A 19,005-nucleotide genomic window follows, 5' to 3' on the forward strand; every position below is an offset into this window, starting at 1 on the left:
ACACACATGATGCCCATTATACATATGCCCCACACCTTGATGCTCCTTATTAATGAGCATCAAGGTGTGGGGCATATGTATAATGGGCATCATGTGTGTGGCATATGTTTAATGACTCATTAAACTTTAATGAGCCATTAAACATATGCCACACACATGATGCCCATTATACATCAGTAGGTATGCAGGCTGGAGGCAGACACAGTTTTAAAATGAAACATCGATTACCAGATGCAGGGAGATGATTGGGAGGAGCAGCGGCGTTGACGGCATGTCATGAGGGAAGGAGGGAGGAATAAATCGTGGTTTCTAGCTCTGGGGAAGGCAAGTGCTGCTGTGTGCTGTTCCTCACTTGGCGGCAGGAGGTCAGATAGTGACCTCCTGCCGCTCCGCCGTAGGGAAGCTCTTCATCGCTTGGCGGCAGGAGGTCACTATCTGACCTCCTGCCCACAAGCAAGGAACCGCTACACAGCGGCAGCCCGGCAGGAGGTAAAGTAAGTGCCAAGCTATGACTGAGCTCCAGGCGAGCTACCCGTCGCTCGCGAGCGACGGGTTGGCGAACCCGGATCTAGGAAATACAGCAAAAGAGAAGCCACACAAACATAGAAAAACCTAGAGTGCACAGTAAAGGTGGGTACACACTACGCAATCTGTGTACCAAGCGATAACGACGATGGCAGAGTGCCGGTATCAGCAAATGCATACACACTTGCCGATGCCAGCAGACGAGAGAGGAGGGGCAATGCCGCCTGCAGCTTGCCCTCATTAATGTTGTGCTCCTTCATCTGTACATGCTGGACGATGGAGCACATAGTAAACTAATAACAACCCATGGGAGTGCACATCGTTTCCAATATTTAGCATAGACTCTAAGCAATATTTGAAACTATATAGCTCAGAAGGGAAAAAAATTTGCAATATCATTTTAAAAAATTGCCAATTGTTGATAATGCAGGATTGGTGTAGGCATTTTGGGTAATAACTTCCATGGTTTGTGTATTCCACCTTCCCAAGGTACCTTGTAAGGCAGCCATCTTGAGCGCACTGTGTAGGATTTCTCTGGGTGGAATAGGTAACCCCTAGAAGAGATGACACAAAATGAGGTGATTGCAGCTTCCTAACGCTCAGAGAAGGGTCCCAACCAAACCATCAGAGCCATGTATTTTGTATATCCCATCAACAAGCGTACCAAATGAAGCAGCCATGTTGGACACATTACAAAGGCTACAGTGTGGGATGTGAGCCAGTAGTAGTAGAATTATAAACCCTGTACGGAGAGATTCCTGTAAAGTACACCCTGTCCGCAGAGGAACCATCTGAGGTAACCATTTGGGGTGCACTGCATAGGTCGCTGATGGCAGGGTATACAATAAGTGGAAGTACACATTACAGGAAAAGCACATGGAGGGTTGGAAGTATGCAGTTAGAGAGAAAAAAGAAAATGCACATGGTAAGAACACATTTTCATGTAACCAACAGAAGGGGAAAATTGGGATGTAATTATTTTGCTAAATGTCCTGGTCTTATGGGAGCAGTAAGCATGGGTATGAGAAAGTAGGGAGCACACTCAAGTCCGATGGAAATATTCCTGCTGAGCCTGGCGCTGGTGCTCTCCCCTCACCTTGAGAGGTAGGCCTCGGGGCAGCCCTGATGTTCTCAGCCAGATGGGTGGTCCTGGTGTTATCATGGCAGAGGTGAAGAGAGTTCTCCAAATGTACCTTAGTTTTGTGGTTGTAACACGGTCCTAACATGAGGTATTAACCAAATCTAACAAACCAGTGTCAACCAATATGAGTTCTTGACATAGTACAGATGTAAAACCACTTTAACAGCTTTAAGCTCTATTAGTATCTTTAAAACTATCCCCTCTGTCCCCAATGATTTATCCACTTTCAGTTTGAGTGGACCTTGTAAACATACGTGTATACCTAAACAAGAGTTTAGCCTCCTTTACGTACTGACTGGGCCATTTTCTCTTCTTCTGTCTAACAAGACACACCCCTTTGTCTTTATTATTCTGAGTCTGTTTGTATTTCCAAAATGCCATCTTTAAGACTCCCTCTTTACCATCTGCTTGAAAAAGAGGTGATGGTGGCATATGTGTCTAAAGAGATGAATCAGTCATTAGGTCTGTTTAGTAATGGTATTTAACATCTCTCACAGATGAGGACTAAAAGAAATAAACTTGCTCATATCCACTGATATTAGCTGTGTATGTCATCGGCGACCGATAGATCAAAGCGGAATCCTCTTCTGTAAGGCTTGGAAAATGATTAGTATTCCTTCGAGCTGTAATGTAAATAAAAAGGGAAATATTTGTATTCACTATTATATACACTATGAGTCTACAATATCAAGACTGGTTAGCTCATAAGGTGCTTCAGTCATTACATAATCTAAGCAAGTTTTATAATGGTTGCGGCTAGAACCATTTCTGTTTCTGGACTTTTCCCATCATGCACTGGGTCCACGTATAACTGGAGAGGGGATATAAACTGTGGTGCAAGCGTACAATCCAGCTGAAATAAAAGAAAATAACCTACACCTACGCAAATTACAGATAAAATAAAAAAATCCTGCAACTTCCGTCCTCACAAAACATTACATCCTGGTTAAAAAAACAGAAGTGGATCTAGACACAACCATTACATAATAGCATGGCAGTAAGGGCAGAGTGCCTTGGGGCGGCACCTTCCCCATCGCTACATCGGGCTAGCAGATTTCACTGCTGCAGTGTCGGCCAGTGTGTACTGCTGTTGGTGTTGGCTGGAATCATTCCAGAAAATTACCTTCATTTACAAAGAAATTGGCGATATACTGTGATATCCAGACTGCACTGAGAGAGTGTGGGTAAGCAAAGTCACTACGCCATTGGAACCGATTCACTTCTGGATGCCACTGCACGCCATAGATTGGATAATCACGAGCTATGGAAACAGGACAATTTATTATCAATTGTAATTAAACGTACAATAAATAATCAGCAAACAGATCTTGGTACATGCAGTTAAATCTCTGTCTTCAAGGCTTTAAGGGTTCACAGGAAGCTATTTTGTACTACTAGGAGACATGGCACTGGGTCAAAAGTGACAAAGTGGACAGAGATAAACAACCAGCCAAACAGCTCATCACTGTCATATTTCAAGCCTTTATCATGACAGTTTGGGGCTGATTTGCTGGTTGTTTATCACTCTCCATTTTATCACTTTTTGAAGCTTGGTACCTTTGGTCAAGATGAATGTGGCTCTTTTGTATGGTTTAATAATGCACTGGATTAGGGCCTTTCACTTTAGGATCACGGTTTCAGGAGCCATGCCATTACAGTCAGTTCCATCAAGCCCCATCAAAAAAGGAGCCAAGAGACAGAAGGAACAACAATTAAAAATGAAGATGCCAAGATTGGTTTAGACTTTTCCCAGAACTGTGGCTGCCAGGGTCAATTGATAAAAGTGAACAATTCCCCCACCGGGGACCAAGCGCAAGAGGTCTTCCTCCCTGTTGTATTGCCCTAGAATTTCAATTGCTCAGAAATTTGGAAGTAAATGCTCCATAAAGGCTGAACTAGGGACCTTTCACATCAACTAGAAGAAGGGTCACACCGCTGTTAAATGGTAGCGATGCAGTCACCACCCAAGAGTAGCAAATATGTTGTGGGGTACATGTATAAAGATGTCAAAGAACACGTGTAACAGCATATAATAAACAATTTCAAAGATATCCAATGGTAGTGAGCGGGTTGGTCGGAAGTGGAGAAATTATCTATTTTTAGATAGGAACACGTTCTAGAGTATTAAGTAATAATAGAGATTCATGCGAATGCGTTCACAGCTGTGCGCATAGGGAGAAGATCACTCACCATCAACTGATTTTGCCCCTGCTCGTAACGTTGAGTAAGTCTAGACTTACTCAGCACTGAGTAGGCCGTGGGTAAAAGAAACACGCTGCTGACATCAGTGGTCCTACCTCCCAACAGTCAGGGAACACCCCTAAATGCCTGGCGCCTGTCAATTACCTTGCGAGCGGCCAGCAACATTTGGATGGCAAACAAAATTAAATCTGGACTAGATAGGTATATCCGTTGGAGTCTATGATCCACTGATCATGGGCCATTCCAACAGGATATGTAACACCTATAGTATTAAGACTCAATCCACAAGTCTTTATTTGGTGGGTCAATATCATCTCCTTTCGTCCTCAATTTGATTTTCAAAGTCATGTGGCTGATTGAGCTGCTGAGTAGAATGACACCAATTGCTGGATAATTACAGATTCGCTCATGCCTCAGTCAAATGTGATGCTCAGCTGTGGAAATGGTTTTCTATTTGTCCATACAAAAGAGCTGACACTTCAAACAACAGGGATGGAATTGTTTTTACCAAATAATTTTATATATATATATATATATATATATATATATAGTTTATAAAGTTGGCGCTCACCCTCCATGGTTGATATAAATTCCACACCATTTCTATCTCGGTTTGTAGACAATATCCGGTAAAAAGTCGACAGCTTCTTGTTGGCTTCGAAAGTCTAATAAATAAATTCAATGAAATACACTGAAGATAGGATACAGATAGAATCGCAGGAATGGTGTTGAAATTTCCTCACCTCAGGGGTAATTCCAAAATGATGGAAATTTGCGGTTATGTTCTCTTTAGTGACTGCTTGCAGCAACTCCATGGGAGCTTGGCGGAACATTCTGCTGGAAGAGATATCTGTACCACAAGGAAACAGGAAGTTAGATTAGCCAGAGAGTGTGCTGATTGGTCGGTGACCATTTTTTTCCCCTTAATGTAAATAAGAAATGTTATTTATTTTGTTTGGACAGATTGCAAAGCTTTTACAATTTCATAAAAACCATGAACAGTTTTTTTTTGCACATTTTGGGCCTGATGCCAAGTTGTTTGCAAACTTGCTGTCCTACAGTCGCACTGTGTGAGGCTTTCCACATGTATGCAGACTCTGATGTCTGTGTTGTTGCCACATATTGATATATACTACAGTTTAGAATGAGAACTCTCATCAATTTAGGTATCTTAATGATCACCTGGCTTTCCCAGGATATTATTTTTTGTTCTTTGTGATCCTTTTTCTAGAGTTCAATCAATGACAATGACAGCCAATTGCCAGCCTACATAGTAATAACATTCCCCACTGCCATTTGGTGCTGGGTGCTGCCTAATACTTGGACCGCTATGAAAATGTGCAACATATGGGTTTATGTTGTGTCATTTTGTGAGTTTCCTGACCAAATTATTGGACACTTGTAAGCTCGGCAATGGTACTATTCCCGGGTGCCGGAGGGGGTCCCGACAGTCATTTACTCGACATTGGGATCCCGACTGTTAAAACACCGACAGACGGATTCCAGATGGCCACCGGCTATTCTCCCTCGTGTGGGTCCACTACCCCCATAGAGGGAGAATAGAATAGGTGGCAAGCATAGCGAGCCACCGTGCCCGCAGCATGGCGAACCCGCAAGGGATCCCGACATCGGGCTAATGACTGTCGGGATCCCGACTGTCGGAACCCTATACCACACCCCTATTTCCAATCATAGTCCATATGGATGGTAAATGATAAAAATTTAAAAAAGAAAAGAGGGTCGACCATTTTTATATCAAACTTTTGAACATGTTGACCCTAACCACGGTCTACCAGCGGCCTAACTAGAAATTTTATGACCCCCCCCCCACTTCCTTCATACATTTTTTTTTCTATCTAAATGCTCATTGCTAGTGGTTTCATGGTCATTGCCTGAAGTCACATACTCATTTCCAGGGGTTTCTAATTCATTGACTGTAGTTTTTTTGCTGGTTACCAATGGGTTACATGCTTGTTGCCCAGGAGTTAAATGTTCTGCATCTTTTAAAATGGCAACCATTGTTGGAGGGGCATTTTTAGCATATTCCGTACAGTAGAAATCTGCAGAGACCATGCATCCCCACAGCTCTAGCTCCCCTAAGCCACCACAGTGCCATTTATACGCCGCTAGCTTTTCCCTGTCAAACTATTGAATATATTTTTACTGTAGGTCTATCAACTGGACAGGCACTTGGACACCACATTTGTATCCAGATGTCTCTATACTAGAGTAGCAAAATATACAAAGCTGCCCGATTATTATATGAAAGGTGTCAGTAAATGACCACAATAAGTATGGAAATGAATAGCACAGTATCTTGATAAAGTTGCACAGTAATGTCTATAACAAAAATGATCTAGAGGCTGAAAGCTCCTTTTCATATGAAAGTAGCTGGGTATTAGGGCAGAGCACATGAGATCTCCTGTGTTGTACGTCTTACCGCCAGAGAGGGAGAGTGGCAGAGATATGTTTTCAGCGGATGTGGGACTCAGTAAATCCTCCCCAGAAGTCAGGGCTGTAAGGACCTGTAAACCCATACATGTCCCCCAGATAGGGAAGTAAACACCGGCAGAGTTGGCCTGGGAAAATAATGGTTTGAAAGAAATTAAATAATAATAAATGAATTAACAAAGACTTCCAAATTTAGGCAATTCCATGTAACTATACATAGGACCAGGTAATACAGCCACATTTCCCCACCTTCTCACCTGGATAGCTAGTTTATAGAATATTCCAGCTGTACGAGAGAAGCTGGAGGTCAGGAGATTTACTGCTCCCCCAGGTAGTAGGACTCTATGGAAGAAAGAATAGCACATTATAAGATGTAATCCCTAGTCCATATGAACTGACACAACGTGACAAATCTACAGCGCTCCCCGGGTATGAAGGTACCTTCTTTCCGTGTCAGCGCATCTCTGCCCTGCAATGCACATGTAACAGGGGTGACCAAACGCTGCAGACAGGCCAGGACACCCAGTCTCTCCTTTCCATCAGCGTGACCAAGCGTGTCTCACCTCCTGCCCGCTCCAGGAGGAGGGGAGACAGCAGAGGGAGATCTGAACTTTCATGTTGTACTGCTTTTCCAGCTCTCACCAAATAACGGGAGCCATACACTGGCTATATATATGTATGTATATATATATACATACATATATAACCAGGGCAGCACAGATGGTGTAATGGTTAGCATTACTGCCTCACAGCACTGAGCTCATGGGTTTGATTCCCACCATGGCTCTAACTGTGAGGAGTTTGTATATTCTCCCCGTGCTTGCGTGGGTTTCTTCTGGGTACTCCGGTTTCCTCACACAATCTAAAAATATACTGGCAGGCTAATTAACTCCCAACAAAATTAACCCTAGTGTGCGTGTACATGTGGTAGGGAATATACATTGTAAGCTCCACTGGGGCAGGTACTGATGTGAATGTTCAAAATATACTCTGTAAAGCGCTGGGGAATAGGTGTGTGTGCTATATAAATAACTGGAAATAATAATAAATGTTGTGAATGCACAGATAGTCCTATTGAGGACATGCTCATATGATGATGAGCTATAAGTTTCAGATTGATAATATCACAATTTATAAACGTGTGCCTCCAAAAAGAAATCCCACACTTATCAATTAATTGAATATCATTTTGCGTACCTGGTTATTGGATATCTGGGGCACATCCAGCGCATTCAGATATAAATCCACTTAAGAGCATATACAAATGATGATTGCTGGTTTGAGATACTACGTTAATAACATTTTTCTCCTGTGCTGGATACTCTTCTGTCTTGTTTGCCGGATCAACACAGCAATCAGAAATTTTGACAGACCCTTTGGGCCTGATTCAGACCTGATCGCTGGGCTGCAAATCTTTTGAGACCAGTGATCAGGAAAACACCGCCCCACCAGAGTCCCCCCTGCCCCTGTGAATGGCTGCAAATGTGTTTGCACGCATGCACGCAGAAGGAAAATCATTCATAATCACTGTCGCCGAATAAGTCCTGCGAATACTGTAGGGAGATGGAGGCCGCAGCTTATGTCAGTTGCCCACCCTCCCTACTGCCGGGTCCTATGCCAGAGTTCCACCTAGAAAAGCCCTCCCGCTGTCAATTAACTTGTGAACAGCCAGCGATGGCTAGCCATAGCTTAGTGTGAAAGCACGGAGGCTCGTGCAAGCACACTATGGACCATGCCCATGCCTGGTCCTCCGATAATCACTTGAGCTGTACATTTGCAGATGCGCATGGGGCTGAATGAACCCCTTTATCAGAATCTCATACTGCACATGCAACCAGTGTCAGCCTCCAGAGCCAGACAGAGGCTTTGAGAGAGGTATTGCAAGATGACATGAGGATGCATTTTCACAGGAGGAGGTCCTGTGAAAGTTCCTCTTCATGTCACCTTTAGGTAAAACAGGGCCTAAAGTTGAAGAGATATAGAGTTGGAGGCTCTGTGACACCCTGTGTAATGTGTGGGTGCAAATATGGAGGGGGGGGGCAGGAAAATCTAAGCAGTCACCTTGCCTAAGTCACTCTAAGCTGTGGGGAGAGATATAGTCGATGGAGATAACATATCAGCCAACCAGCCGCTAACTTCCATGTTACAGGCTGTGTTTGAAAAATGGCAGTTAGAACCTGGTTGGCTGGCAATTTCTCTCTTTCCAAGTCTTGGGTACACACCAGAACGATTAGGGCTCAATTCCACCAATCTGGATCCAATTCCGACCGATTGGATGCAGATTGTGTGTAGATTGGGCATGTTTAGGTCCAATTCCGATCCGATTCCAATCCAATGCGCGTCCCCGCTGTCGTTTGGTCGTTTTACAGATCCTACCTGCTGCAGTGAGGATCTGTAAAAGATCCATTCAACTGGATACAGACTCAGATCGGATTGGGATCAGATTGGATGCAGATCGTTAGCAGATTGTGTGGCTCCAACAGATCGTGCGAGCATCACACAATCTGATAACAATCTACTAACAATCAGGATCGTTCTGGTGTGTACATAGAACCCTAAGAATCAACAGAACTTTACAGAATTAAGAGTTGTGCGTGGACAGTATGATTGGTGGGATCCCGATCACGGTGGATTGGATGTAATCGGTAGATTAGGCTGGGACCTCTTGCATCAGTGGACTTTGTTACTTTGTGGACCAGCCAAGAGTAGGTTGACAAGTAGCTTGGTTCCTGTAGTGTGGGCAGATGGATGAATGTTGTGGTTCAGAAATCAAGGCGATACTCTAGGACAGTGGTTCCCAACCCTGGTCCTCAAGTACCCCCAACAGTGCATGTTTTGCAGGTCTCCACACAGAATCACAAGTGCTATAATTAGCTCCACCTGTGGATCTTTTCAAATGTGCCTGAATAATGAGTGCACCTGCCGGGTGACCTGGAAAACGTGCACTGTTGGGGGTACTTGAGGACCAGGGTTGGGAACCACTGCTCTAGGAGAACAGTGTTCTTTTCATATAGGGTGGCACAGTAGGTTTTGGGGATGTGTGCAGTATATTTTATTTTGCAGACTATTGATGTTTCAAGTTTACATGATAAAAACAGCTTCTATATGAATGCATATTATAATACATTATTTAGGATATATCATTCACAATGGCCTACAATAAAATTACTAGGTTGTGCTACATAAGCCTCAGCCCGGAACTCACCCATTGATGGAGTGGAAGAGATTTATATATTCATCTTCAGTCAAATTTAACCTGCAATAGTGGAAATGACACACAAGTCCTAAATAATGTTCAACTGTGGACAAATGACAAGACAGCCTCATAATAGTTATATATCCATTGTCTAGTCCCACCCATGCCACTGACATTATCTTCTCAGTGTTGATAGGGGAAGGTGAGGTTTCTGAACAGGAAGAATAACAGATTAATATTTTGAGTAAAATGTAATAGGGTGAGAGAATCAGAAAGTGAGAGATTTGGTAAGAATTCTCCAATCTTTTTAAAGCAGCAATAGTTTACACTGGAAAATTAAAGAAGGCACATGTGCAGAAGATAACTGTATTTCTGGTGATATGTAGCATGGAAAGATAGCCATACTGTCAGCAAGTGTAGAGGGAGGCCATCCGCACAGCAAAGCACAGGGTAAAATCTGGTTGCATATTATTGATATGCCCCTGCTAAGAGTCAGTGAAGAGATGAAGAGGAATACAAATTCGGAATGAGAGGGAATAGAGTCCCATAAGGTGGATCTGATGGGAATGTTCCATGGATGCAAAGTCGTCTAATGGAAATTGTGAGTGGTTGGCTCAGTTGCAAAATATCATTTAGCTTCCCTCCTCCACAAGTTTACAATATGCCACAGCGCAGTGGGTGGAAGCAGTGGGCCCCTAATAACTCATGGGCCCTGGTGCAATGCACCTTCTGCACCAATGGTAATTTCCAACTCTGGTTGAGTTCCACAGTGGAGGAGCAGACTGCATTTGTAACAAAAACCTGAGATTTTCCCTTGTGGACCCGGGTCAGCGGCGGTGTAAAAGGGGTTAACCCGTGTCCCTTTACACAGGACTTTTACCCAGGTCCTGACCAGGGTAGAACACGGGCAGGACCTGGGTAGAGGGCAGTGTAAATGTGTACGCCGGGTCATCCGACCCGGCTCCCGTTTACATTAATGGGGGAAGCCCAAACTCCGGACTGCAGCATCCGCAGGTTGGACAAGACAGCAGCAGCGGAAGAGAGGAGGTGAATGGATGCCTGTGTGCGGCATCCATTCACCTTGCGGACAAGGAGTGGGGGTGGGGTGCACTGTCCATCTAAGAGGGAATTTGTCAGAAGGAGTGAACCAAAATAACCCCCTGAATGCACTGGTGTTTGGGCTCCTCATATTACTATATTGCCAAATGTATTTTAACCAGAGCATGCCTGGAGGAAAGTAAACTAATACTGCTAAATGGGGAACAGAGACTAATGTTTTATAGTCCAAATAAGGAATGCGGATATTTTGCAGAACAGTTTAGAAAAAAATATTTATCAGGCACCTTTATCTCTATATGTGGGGCACCTTCAAAATAGTGTAATCAATACATTCATCTTCATTGATATTTTAAACTGGTCTGTAACTGATGCTGCCACAAATTTCCATACTATAATAAAGACGGAATGTGAGACCACATGGTACAGTATCTGGCCTGACCATACACATCCTGCAGATCATCATAGTCTGACCACACTCACCGGATAGGAACAACTCTGCAACCAGCTGATTCCAGGAATTTGACATATGAATCTGCAATATAGGTTTTACCGTACTGGAAGAAAACTTCATCAGACACTTCCTGAGTTACGATTCCTCAGATAAACAGAAAAAGCGATAAAGCAATAATAATAAATTCTATGGGAAAGAAACCAGATACTAATACATTGATTTGCGATAAAGGTATGTAGAATAATCACTACTTAATTCACAGTCAACTTCTATTTTTCAATATTATTAACACAATCTAATATTTATTAGTCTTCATGTTCGAATCCTGGGTGGGAATTTTCCCATTACTTTTTAGCATAGAAATTGAAATCGAAAGCAGACATTTTGTAATTGTCCCATGGTGATACATGGGGAGCTAACTATATGGCAAAATTACATTGGTCACAGCTGAAACTCTGCCATGAAGCACTCTCTGGGCGATATGTACATTAAGGGCATGATGTATTAACATACATTGCCGCCCCTCGCCATGCCCCCGCTGTGATGCTAGCGCATATGTACTAACATATGTGGCTAGCATCGCAGTGTGGTGACGGAGGCCCCCCGCGATACCTGTGATGTGGTGTCCGAGGGGTCTCCGGCGTCTCCTCCTCCCCCCTGCAGCCGGAAGAACATCCCCGGGCTGGCTGTGACATGCTGCTGGGGCAGGAGGAGCAGCACGGAGGACGGGGAGGGAGGCGCCGGCGGACGGCAATAGAACGGCGGCCGGGTTTTAATATATATGAAAATGCGGTAAAACAGGGGTTTTACCGCATTTTCAGCTTAGTACATCCCGCCCTAAGCCTTGTAAAGTGATAAAATGGAGAGTGAAAAACCACCAACCAATCATCTCCTACCTGTAATTTTTCAAACCCAACCTGTGACATTGGCTGGTGGTTTATCACTCTCCATTTGATCACTTCAAGCTTAGTACAGTATGGATTTCTAGAGTGTTTGTTTTTAGACCATGCTGTGCTGTGTGTGAGGACAGCTCTTTTGCCAACTTGGCCAGCCTCACTGTAACCTTATGTGTTAGCTGAGTATACCTGGTACCTCTATCAATAGAGGTTCACCTAACCACATCAACAGTCTACTATACTACCCTACCATAATGGGACTATCATCACCAATACCATGGAACTGCTGTGCAATAACTGACCAACACAGTGCACTCCTCCTCCAGTGAGACAGGGACTTGGTACAAAGTTCTCCTGTTTTGGTAGGTACAAAAAGTTAATAGAAACTTAATGCTCCGATCACACTCAGAATCCGGGACCAGCCCAACTACAGCCCTAAAGCCTTATACCTACGGTCTGAAAGCAGAAAACCTAGTTCACAAGTGAGATACCTAAAGTTCTAAAAGTAAATTGCTGCCAAAGTTTTGGTGACAAACAAAAGGACCAGCATTTTGTAGGCAATACAACATAATGTACTTTAAATCTCTTGGGGGTAATGGTGCTAGAGCCCCTCTGGCACAACATACCTGACAGCTAGTATACATACACCGGTAATACCACCAAGTGTTTAGCAAGTGGCTTCTCATGCTGCGTCCAGTTGACTGGGTGCCCTGGTAACAGCAGTCTTAAGGCGCCCATACACTAGTGCCACTTGCCTGACCCGCAGGTTGCATCCGATTTCCATTGAACTTCGCTGGCCGCTCCTCGGGAGCCCATGCGACTTGCTATTTTTTACAAGGGATTTATCGCATGTAAAAGGATTTCCGAGGAGCTGCCGGTGGAGTTCAAGGTAAATCGGATGTAATATATATCGTAGGTGCTAAAACGCACCTCGCGATGTGCACTGACACCTGCAAATCCTAGGTATCCTTCGGGTTTAAACACTCACATGGCTCTGGCCTCTACCAGCTCTTGTCAAACCCCCTCCACTTCTACCAATAGGCCCGTGAACAGTTTTAGTACCAAGCCCACGTGGTCCTTAATCGCTCTCTCTCTCTCTCTCTCTTTATGATTAACTTATTATCAGGCACTGTATTCGTAAATGATTTCACAGAATTTAGACATTCAGCTCATCCTGTTGTATGTTATGGCTGAAGTAGTACTGGGAGCAATTAAGGAAAAAAATCGGAACATGGCGACTATTTAAAAAAACAGTTTTGAAAATTGTAGAAAGTGCAAAAGGGGAACAAATGGGGAATGCGACAATTATGCAGATATCAAACACCCCACATCTTCCATCTTACCTATTATTGGCCTGTCATTCTTTCCCAACACGTAGACGGGTACAGAAGCCAAGAGTAGGGAGTACAGGAGAAAACTGCTGAGCAGAGACATCCTGATAACTGGGTCGCTCTTACTCTGTACAGGAATGTAATATGTGGCAGGCATTAAGGATGGTTATAGAAACACAAACATTGATTAGCAGCCTGCCATCTCCACCCCAAACTCATACCGCCCAACTTCTGTTAATGTGAAACTGGGATCTGCTAGCCAGCCCGAAAAAAAGGTGCGGAGCTACTGGACTGGTAGGTGTGACCTCGGCAGAGGGGGCGTGGCCTGTCACCACAACCCATTTTTGGGGGTGTGCCCAGCACTCCCCTAGCAGTTGGGCCCCCTCCCTGTACTTCCTCTCTTCCACCCTGCACTGAAGAGATGCAGAGCAGAGCAGCCGGTGATCTCCGGCTCCACCCCAACTGTCCCCCGCTGGCGAGACATTGCCACCCGTGGGAGGGACAGTGTTACAGTCACCAAATAGCGTGACTGTCTTGCTGTAATCGGGACAGTTGGGACGTATGCAAACTTCCACCATGCATGGAATACAAAGACCAAACGCTGGGCTTCCTTTACCTAGGGGGGTATTCAATGTGAGGGTCACAGCAGTCGAGCTTGCTCGGCCGCCGTGACCCAGTCCCGTTCTCGGTCAGCTCGACCGAGAACATGCAGGACGGGATTCAATGCCCCGCCTGCCGGGGAGCGAGAAGGGGGCAGCTCGTCACTTCCCGGCCGTTCTCGGCAGAACAAGCCCGACACCTAGTGATGTCGGGCTCGTTCTGCCGAGATACCCTGCTCAATGCTGTCGGGCAAGACAGCATTGAATAGGGCCCGACGGGAGATGCTCACCGGTGATTGAATATCCCCCTTAGAACTGAGCTAGAGAGGAGGGGTTTTGTTTATAAGTTTAACTGTGAAAAGGTCATCTGTATCTATGTTGACCTAAAAAGGTCAACGCAAGCAAATGGTTGACATGAAAATAATTGACACATGGCAAAAAAAATTAATTTTTTAGGGTGTCCATTTTTATCTTGTAGCTCATGGACCCCCAATTACTGTACCGTGTTCACTCATCATGGTTTTGGCACTTTACCATTCCCAATCCTAGTCTACGTGGATGGTAAAGAATGAAAAAGCCCAAAGAAATAAAAAATAGTGAGAAACTCATGTTGATCATATGCTGTATATCTGTATGTATGCCTGTCAATCTTTTGACAATATTGATAGATAATAGTTAACCCATTGACTGTCGACCTAAAGCCTGGATACTAATAGGAGTCAGACACCCCCTTCCCATCTGTAAAGGCAAGTTATAGCAAGTATTTACGGTAAATCACGCCACTCACCGCACATTGGACTTAATTCAGACCTACTCGCAGGACAAACTTGTTCTAAAAATGGACAAAACTATGTGCACTGCAGGTGGGGCAGATGTAACATGTGCAGAGAGAGAGTAAAGCTGGGTGCACATAATAGATATATCTGCAGTCGGATCAGGCAGCGTGTTCTCCATTCACACTGCTCGATCCGTCATTAGCATGTGCTTGCCCACTGAGCTGTCAATCACAATTGGCTCTTGGCACATCAATAGAACGGCCAATAGATTGGCCAGTGTGTACGCACCATTAGTTTTGGGTGGGGTGTGTTCAAACTGAAATCTAAATTGCAATGTCAAATTCGGGACCTGCTACGCGAAGGTGCGGGCAATCCACAAAAGGGGTGGGCCTTCATGTTTTGTGAGTGGGGCTTCAGTGAGTGGGCCGGGGCTGTCCCACTGTAATCGGGACAATTGGGAGGTATGGGTTACACAGGATGGTATAACGTGAAGGGACCCTCTGCCCTGGGGTTAAAGGTTTCAGTTGCGATAAGGGCTGGTGTCCCCCAGTGCTATCTAGGTCACCAAAGAAATCAGTAAATTTATGTTCAATTTAATAAAACTGGGACCTTTTTAAATTTCCATATACACGTCTCCGTAATCTCATTTCAGGTATGGGGTGGGGGGCGGGGTGTTTATAAGGATGGTAAGTGGCAACACATTGCTCTGAGATTTTAGCTGATAGAACAGGAAAATGAAAGCAGCACAGTCTGCCAAAGGTTAAGTAGTTAACCACAGAATAATGCATTCTGTGGACATGTAAATCACACTAACTGAGGCAGAACAGCTCATATAAGGATATTTACAAATGTCAGTGAAACCTGTTTGAAATTAGTAGAAAAGTAGGGTTACCTTGATAAGAGTGAGCCCCTATTCTTTCATTACTGTGCAGGGAACAGGTTCAGGAAGCAGACTGTGTGTAGTCACTGGGAGGGGTTATCAGAAGGAGAATGAGGAACTAAGCCACGCTATTGGTTAATATAATAAGCATAGTCAGCATTATATCAGGCAGTCAGTAACCCATGTCACACAACAGCAGGAAGCTTAGAAAGAAAAGACGTCAGTTCATTCACACAACATGTACTAGTGAGATAGCAGAGTATTGGGGTATTAAAAAAAGCTTGATACATATATTGCCTGAATTGCAGCTCTTGCACTGGGAAGTGCTTATTGGAAAACAACCTTACTTGTATCAAGTGCAAGGCTACAGGCTCAGTAATGGTGCCCACACACGGTGTGATGATCACATGCATTTTGTACTTTTAAGCTCAAAACGCATCATGTGTAGGTTGCAGTACAGCATGTTTCTTTTGGCTTGCGATGCGTGTAGATGGGCAATCCAGGGATCGCCGGGATCCGGCTCCAAAATTGCCAGGATTTCAATCCCGAGATTGGAGTATGCTGGGTCAGCATTTGAGCACCCGCTCAGATGCTGCCCGGCTGCTCCCAACCCCAGTGTGCAGTCTGTGCAGTGTGACCTCTGACTGTTACCCTGCACAGGCCGCACCCCCACTCCAGGTCACATCCTCACTCGCGGCTGCATGCCCCGCTCTTTTGCTGCCACCACCCGCATGGAGGCACCAGGCACCCCTGCTGTCTGCCCCTCTCCAAGCTGCCCGACCATGTAAGTAAATCTGCAGGGCAGCTGGTGTAGGGCATGTTTTTTGATAGGGAGCATCTAAAAAAAAAAACTGCATGTCACATATGCCAAAAATCGCACATGTAGCAAGGTGATTTTTTTTTTGGTCAGCGAGGCAGGGATGCACTGCTGTCAGCGAGGCAGGGATGCACGGCTGTCAGCGAGGCAGGGATGCACGGCTGTCAGCGAGGCAGGGATGCACGGCTGTCAGCGAGGCAGGGATGCACGGCTGTCAGCGAGGCAGAGCTAATGAAACATGGCAGGGCAGAGAGAGACTGAGGGGTAGATTTATTAATAGTGCCGTACCGATCCTTATGGGCGCAGGTTCGCTTCACCACTTTATCGTGGTGAAGCTCCCCTGCAATTCGCCCAAATTTATCAATAGAGTGTGCTTCGTTATGGGAGTGCATTATCCCCCTGCTGCCGGGGATACGCTGCCTCGCATAACGTATGTGCGCTGCCGTCCGCCTGTCTTATCTGCGCATGCGTCGGATACTTTTTTCTCGCAATACGTACCCGGCACATGCACAGTTTTCCATGTTAGCCGCCGCTTGTTGGTCTCTGGGGGCTTCAGATTAAAACTGCTATAACACTTCTTGCTTCGCCTCAGTAGCGAGGCGAAGCAGGAGGGGAGAGCGACAAGATCTACTAAGATCTTGCCCGCCAGGGCGGGGGAGCGCTGACCATTCATAAATCCGGCAGGCGCACAATACAAAATATTGTAGCTGCGCTATGCCTCCTGCCCCACACCACCGCCGTTAAATTACCCACACAGCGGGTGTCAGATCAGGGGAAGCGCTATCCCCTGCCATTAAGGCACGGGGATAGCGCATATTCCCCTGATCATCAGATAACAAATCTACCCCAATGTTCGCAGGGGATGCTGGGATGGTGTACCCGGCGCATGCACAGTTTTAATCTGAAGCCCCCGGGGACCAACAAGCGGCGGCTAACAGCACACAGGAGACCCGCTTCACCATAAAATTCTGGCAATATGCACTGGACTGCAAAGAAGGAGCGCGTGGCCCAGGGGAAGCTCCATAAAAAAGGTATTAGCCCGGAGCTCTGCAGCAACTAAAGCATACACGTTAACCCTCCTGCGTCGCACCGCCACCGTTACAGTACACACACAGCGGGTTTAATAAATGAGGGGAAGCACTATCCCCTGCTTTAGCGCACGGGGATAGTGCATATGCCCCATAGCGGTGTTTGATAAATCTACCCCTGAGTCCTTCCAAACACAATATAAAGGTAAGCAGTAAAGGGAGCACCCACAATAAACACTTAAACACTATGAATACTTAAACATTATGGTTAAGAAAATAAACTCCTTATGTAATGATTTGCAATTGTGTCCAACCAGTACTATAACTCTGTATAATTAGCTCTGTCGCAGAGTCCACTTGAGTGGCTGACCCAGTACCTCTAATGCAGGGGTAGGCAACAGACGGCCAGCTAAACGTTCCTAACTGGCCCACTGCTCAAAACTGTAGCGCAAAGGCAAGCGGCCGCTTGTCATTGCAGTACAGTAGTCCCAACCTGTGTCACGGCCGCCGCTGGGAAGAGCCGGGATTTCCTCCTGTGTGATGATGTGAGCCTTTAGCGTGGTGACACGTTGCAAGGCGCTGCACAGCTTGCGGGGCGGAGCCAAACGCCAGTCAAAACTGGTGTGCTGCTGAGAAGAGCCGTTTGGTGGCTTGCGGTGCAACTGTCAAAACTGGTGTAAAATGGTAGATGCTGCTATCTGGGTCCTTGTGTCCCCTTACTATAATTTGTGTTGTTATATATATATATATATATATATATATATATATACACACACATACACAAACACACTCACACACATAGAAATCAATTTAGAGAGCTGTGATGACAGAGATTGAGTAGCTAAAAGCCTATCCAAATGACGGTGCCCTAACTAGTACAAGATATTTTGTGTGCGGCCCTCGGATATTCACTGGAAGTGTTAAGTGGCCCCCCAGCCGAAATAATTCCCCCCCCCAACTCCCCCTGCTCTAATGGGTGAAAAAATCACCAAAGAAAATGGTGGAAAAATGAAAAGCTCTTTATAACCAAATGCAAGGTATACAGCATAATACAACATACAGGAATAAGTATCCGGAGATGACTACACCAAAACTCTTATACGGGATACAGTCGGTTGGTCGACCTAAAGATGGTCGACATATACTGCAAGGTCGACAGGGGTCTATGTCGACACGGGACAAGGTCGACATGACATTAGGTCGACATGGGGTTTTTCACTGTTTTTTGAGCCGACATGTGCCGATAGGTGCTATTTCATACCCTACCATCCATTAGGGTGTGGTGGGAGAATAAAATCGTGCCGAGCGCAGCGAGCCATTCAATGCACTTGATCCAGTGTCCATGCTGACTGTGTCGACATTCGGGTCAAAAAACAGTGAAAAACCCCATGTCGACCTTTTGACTGTCGACCTAATGTCAAGTTGACCTTGTCCCACATCAACCTAGACCCCTGTTAGCCTTGCAGTATGTTGACCTAATGACTGTCAACCATCTTTAGGTTGACCCAATGATCCATACCCTCTTATACAACCCAATCTGTAGTCATGCTTACCTATCATCTGGCTTCTAGCACCAATCTTTCACCACCATACAAGCTTGGTACAGAGATAGCCCAATGTTTCCCATCTGTTGGCATGCACACAAGGGGCCTT

At 45.2% G+C, this 19,005-nt stretch overlaps 1 protein-coding gene across 1 annotated transcript; it reads right to left on the reverse strand.

The window, feature by feature from the left end:
* Window positions 1-405: 405 nt before the first annotated feature.
* On the reverse strand, window positions 406-17,947 carry LOC146075550 (gamma-glutamyl hydrolase-like). The gene is made up of 11 exons (XM_083184891.1): window positions 17,846-17,947; window positions 15,520-15,593; window positions 13,265-13,379; window positions 11,055-11,169; window positions 9,525-9,575; window positions 6,577-6,661; window positions 6,309-6,447; window positions 4,612-4,718; window positions 4,440-4,533; window positions 2,790-2,927; window positions 406-2,289 (listed from the first exon to the last, which is right to left on the reverse strand). Exons 3-11 carry the CDS (start codon window positions 13,353-13,355, stop codon window positions 2,171-2,173), a joined length of 939 nt encoding a protein of 312 aa, XP_083041017.1. The 5' UTR covers window positions 13,356-13,379; window positions 15,520-15,593; window positions 17,846-17,947; the 3' UTR covers window positions 406-2,170.
* Between the last annotated feature and the right edge of the window lie 1,058 nt (window positions 17,948-19,005).

This window comes from Crinia signifera, chromosome 4 (assembly GCF_055691185.1).
Source record: "Crinia signifera chromosome 4, ASM5569118v1, whole genome shotgun sequence".
NCBI lineage: Eukaryota > Metazoa > Chordata > Amphibia > Anura > Myobatrachidae > Crinia > Crinia signifera.

Bases quoted from the DNA above. Each gene is read 5' to 3' on its own strand.
- LOC146075550 (XM_083184891.1), bottom strand. From the start codon at position 13,355: ATGTCTCTGCTCAGCAGTTTTCTCCTGTACTCCCTACTCTTGGCTTCT. The intron at 6,448-6,576 runs GTGAGAAGGTGG...TTATTTTCCCAG, and splicing joins TCTATAAACTAGCTATCCAG to GCCAACTCTGCCGGTGTTTA. The intron at 4,534-4,611 runs GTGAGGAAATTT...TTTATTTATTAG, and splicing joins ATTTTGGAATTACCCCTGAG to ACTTTCGAAGCCAACAAGAA.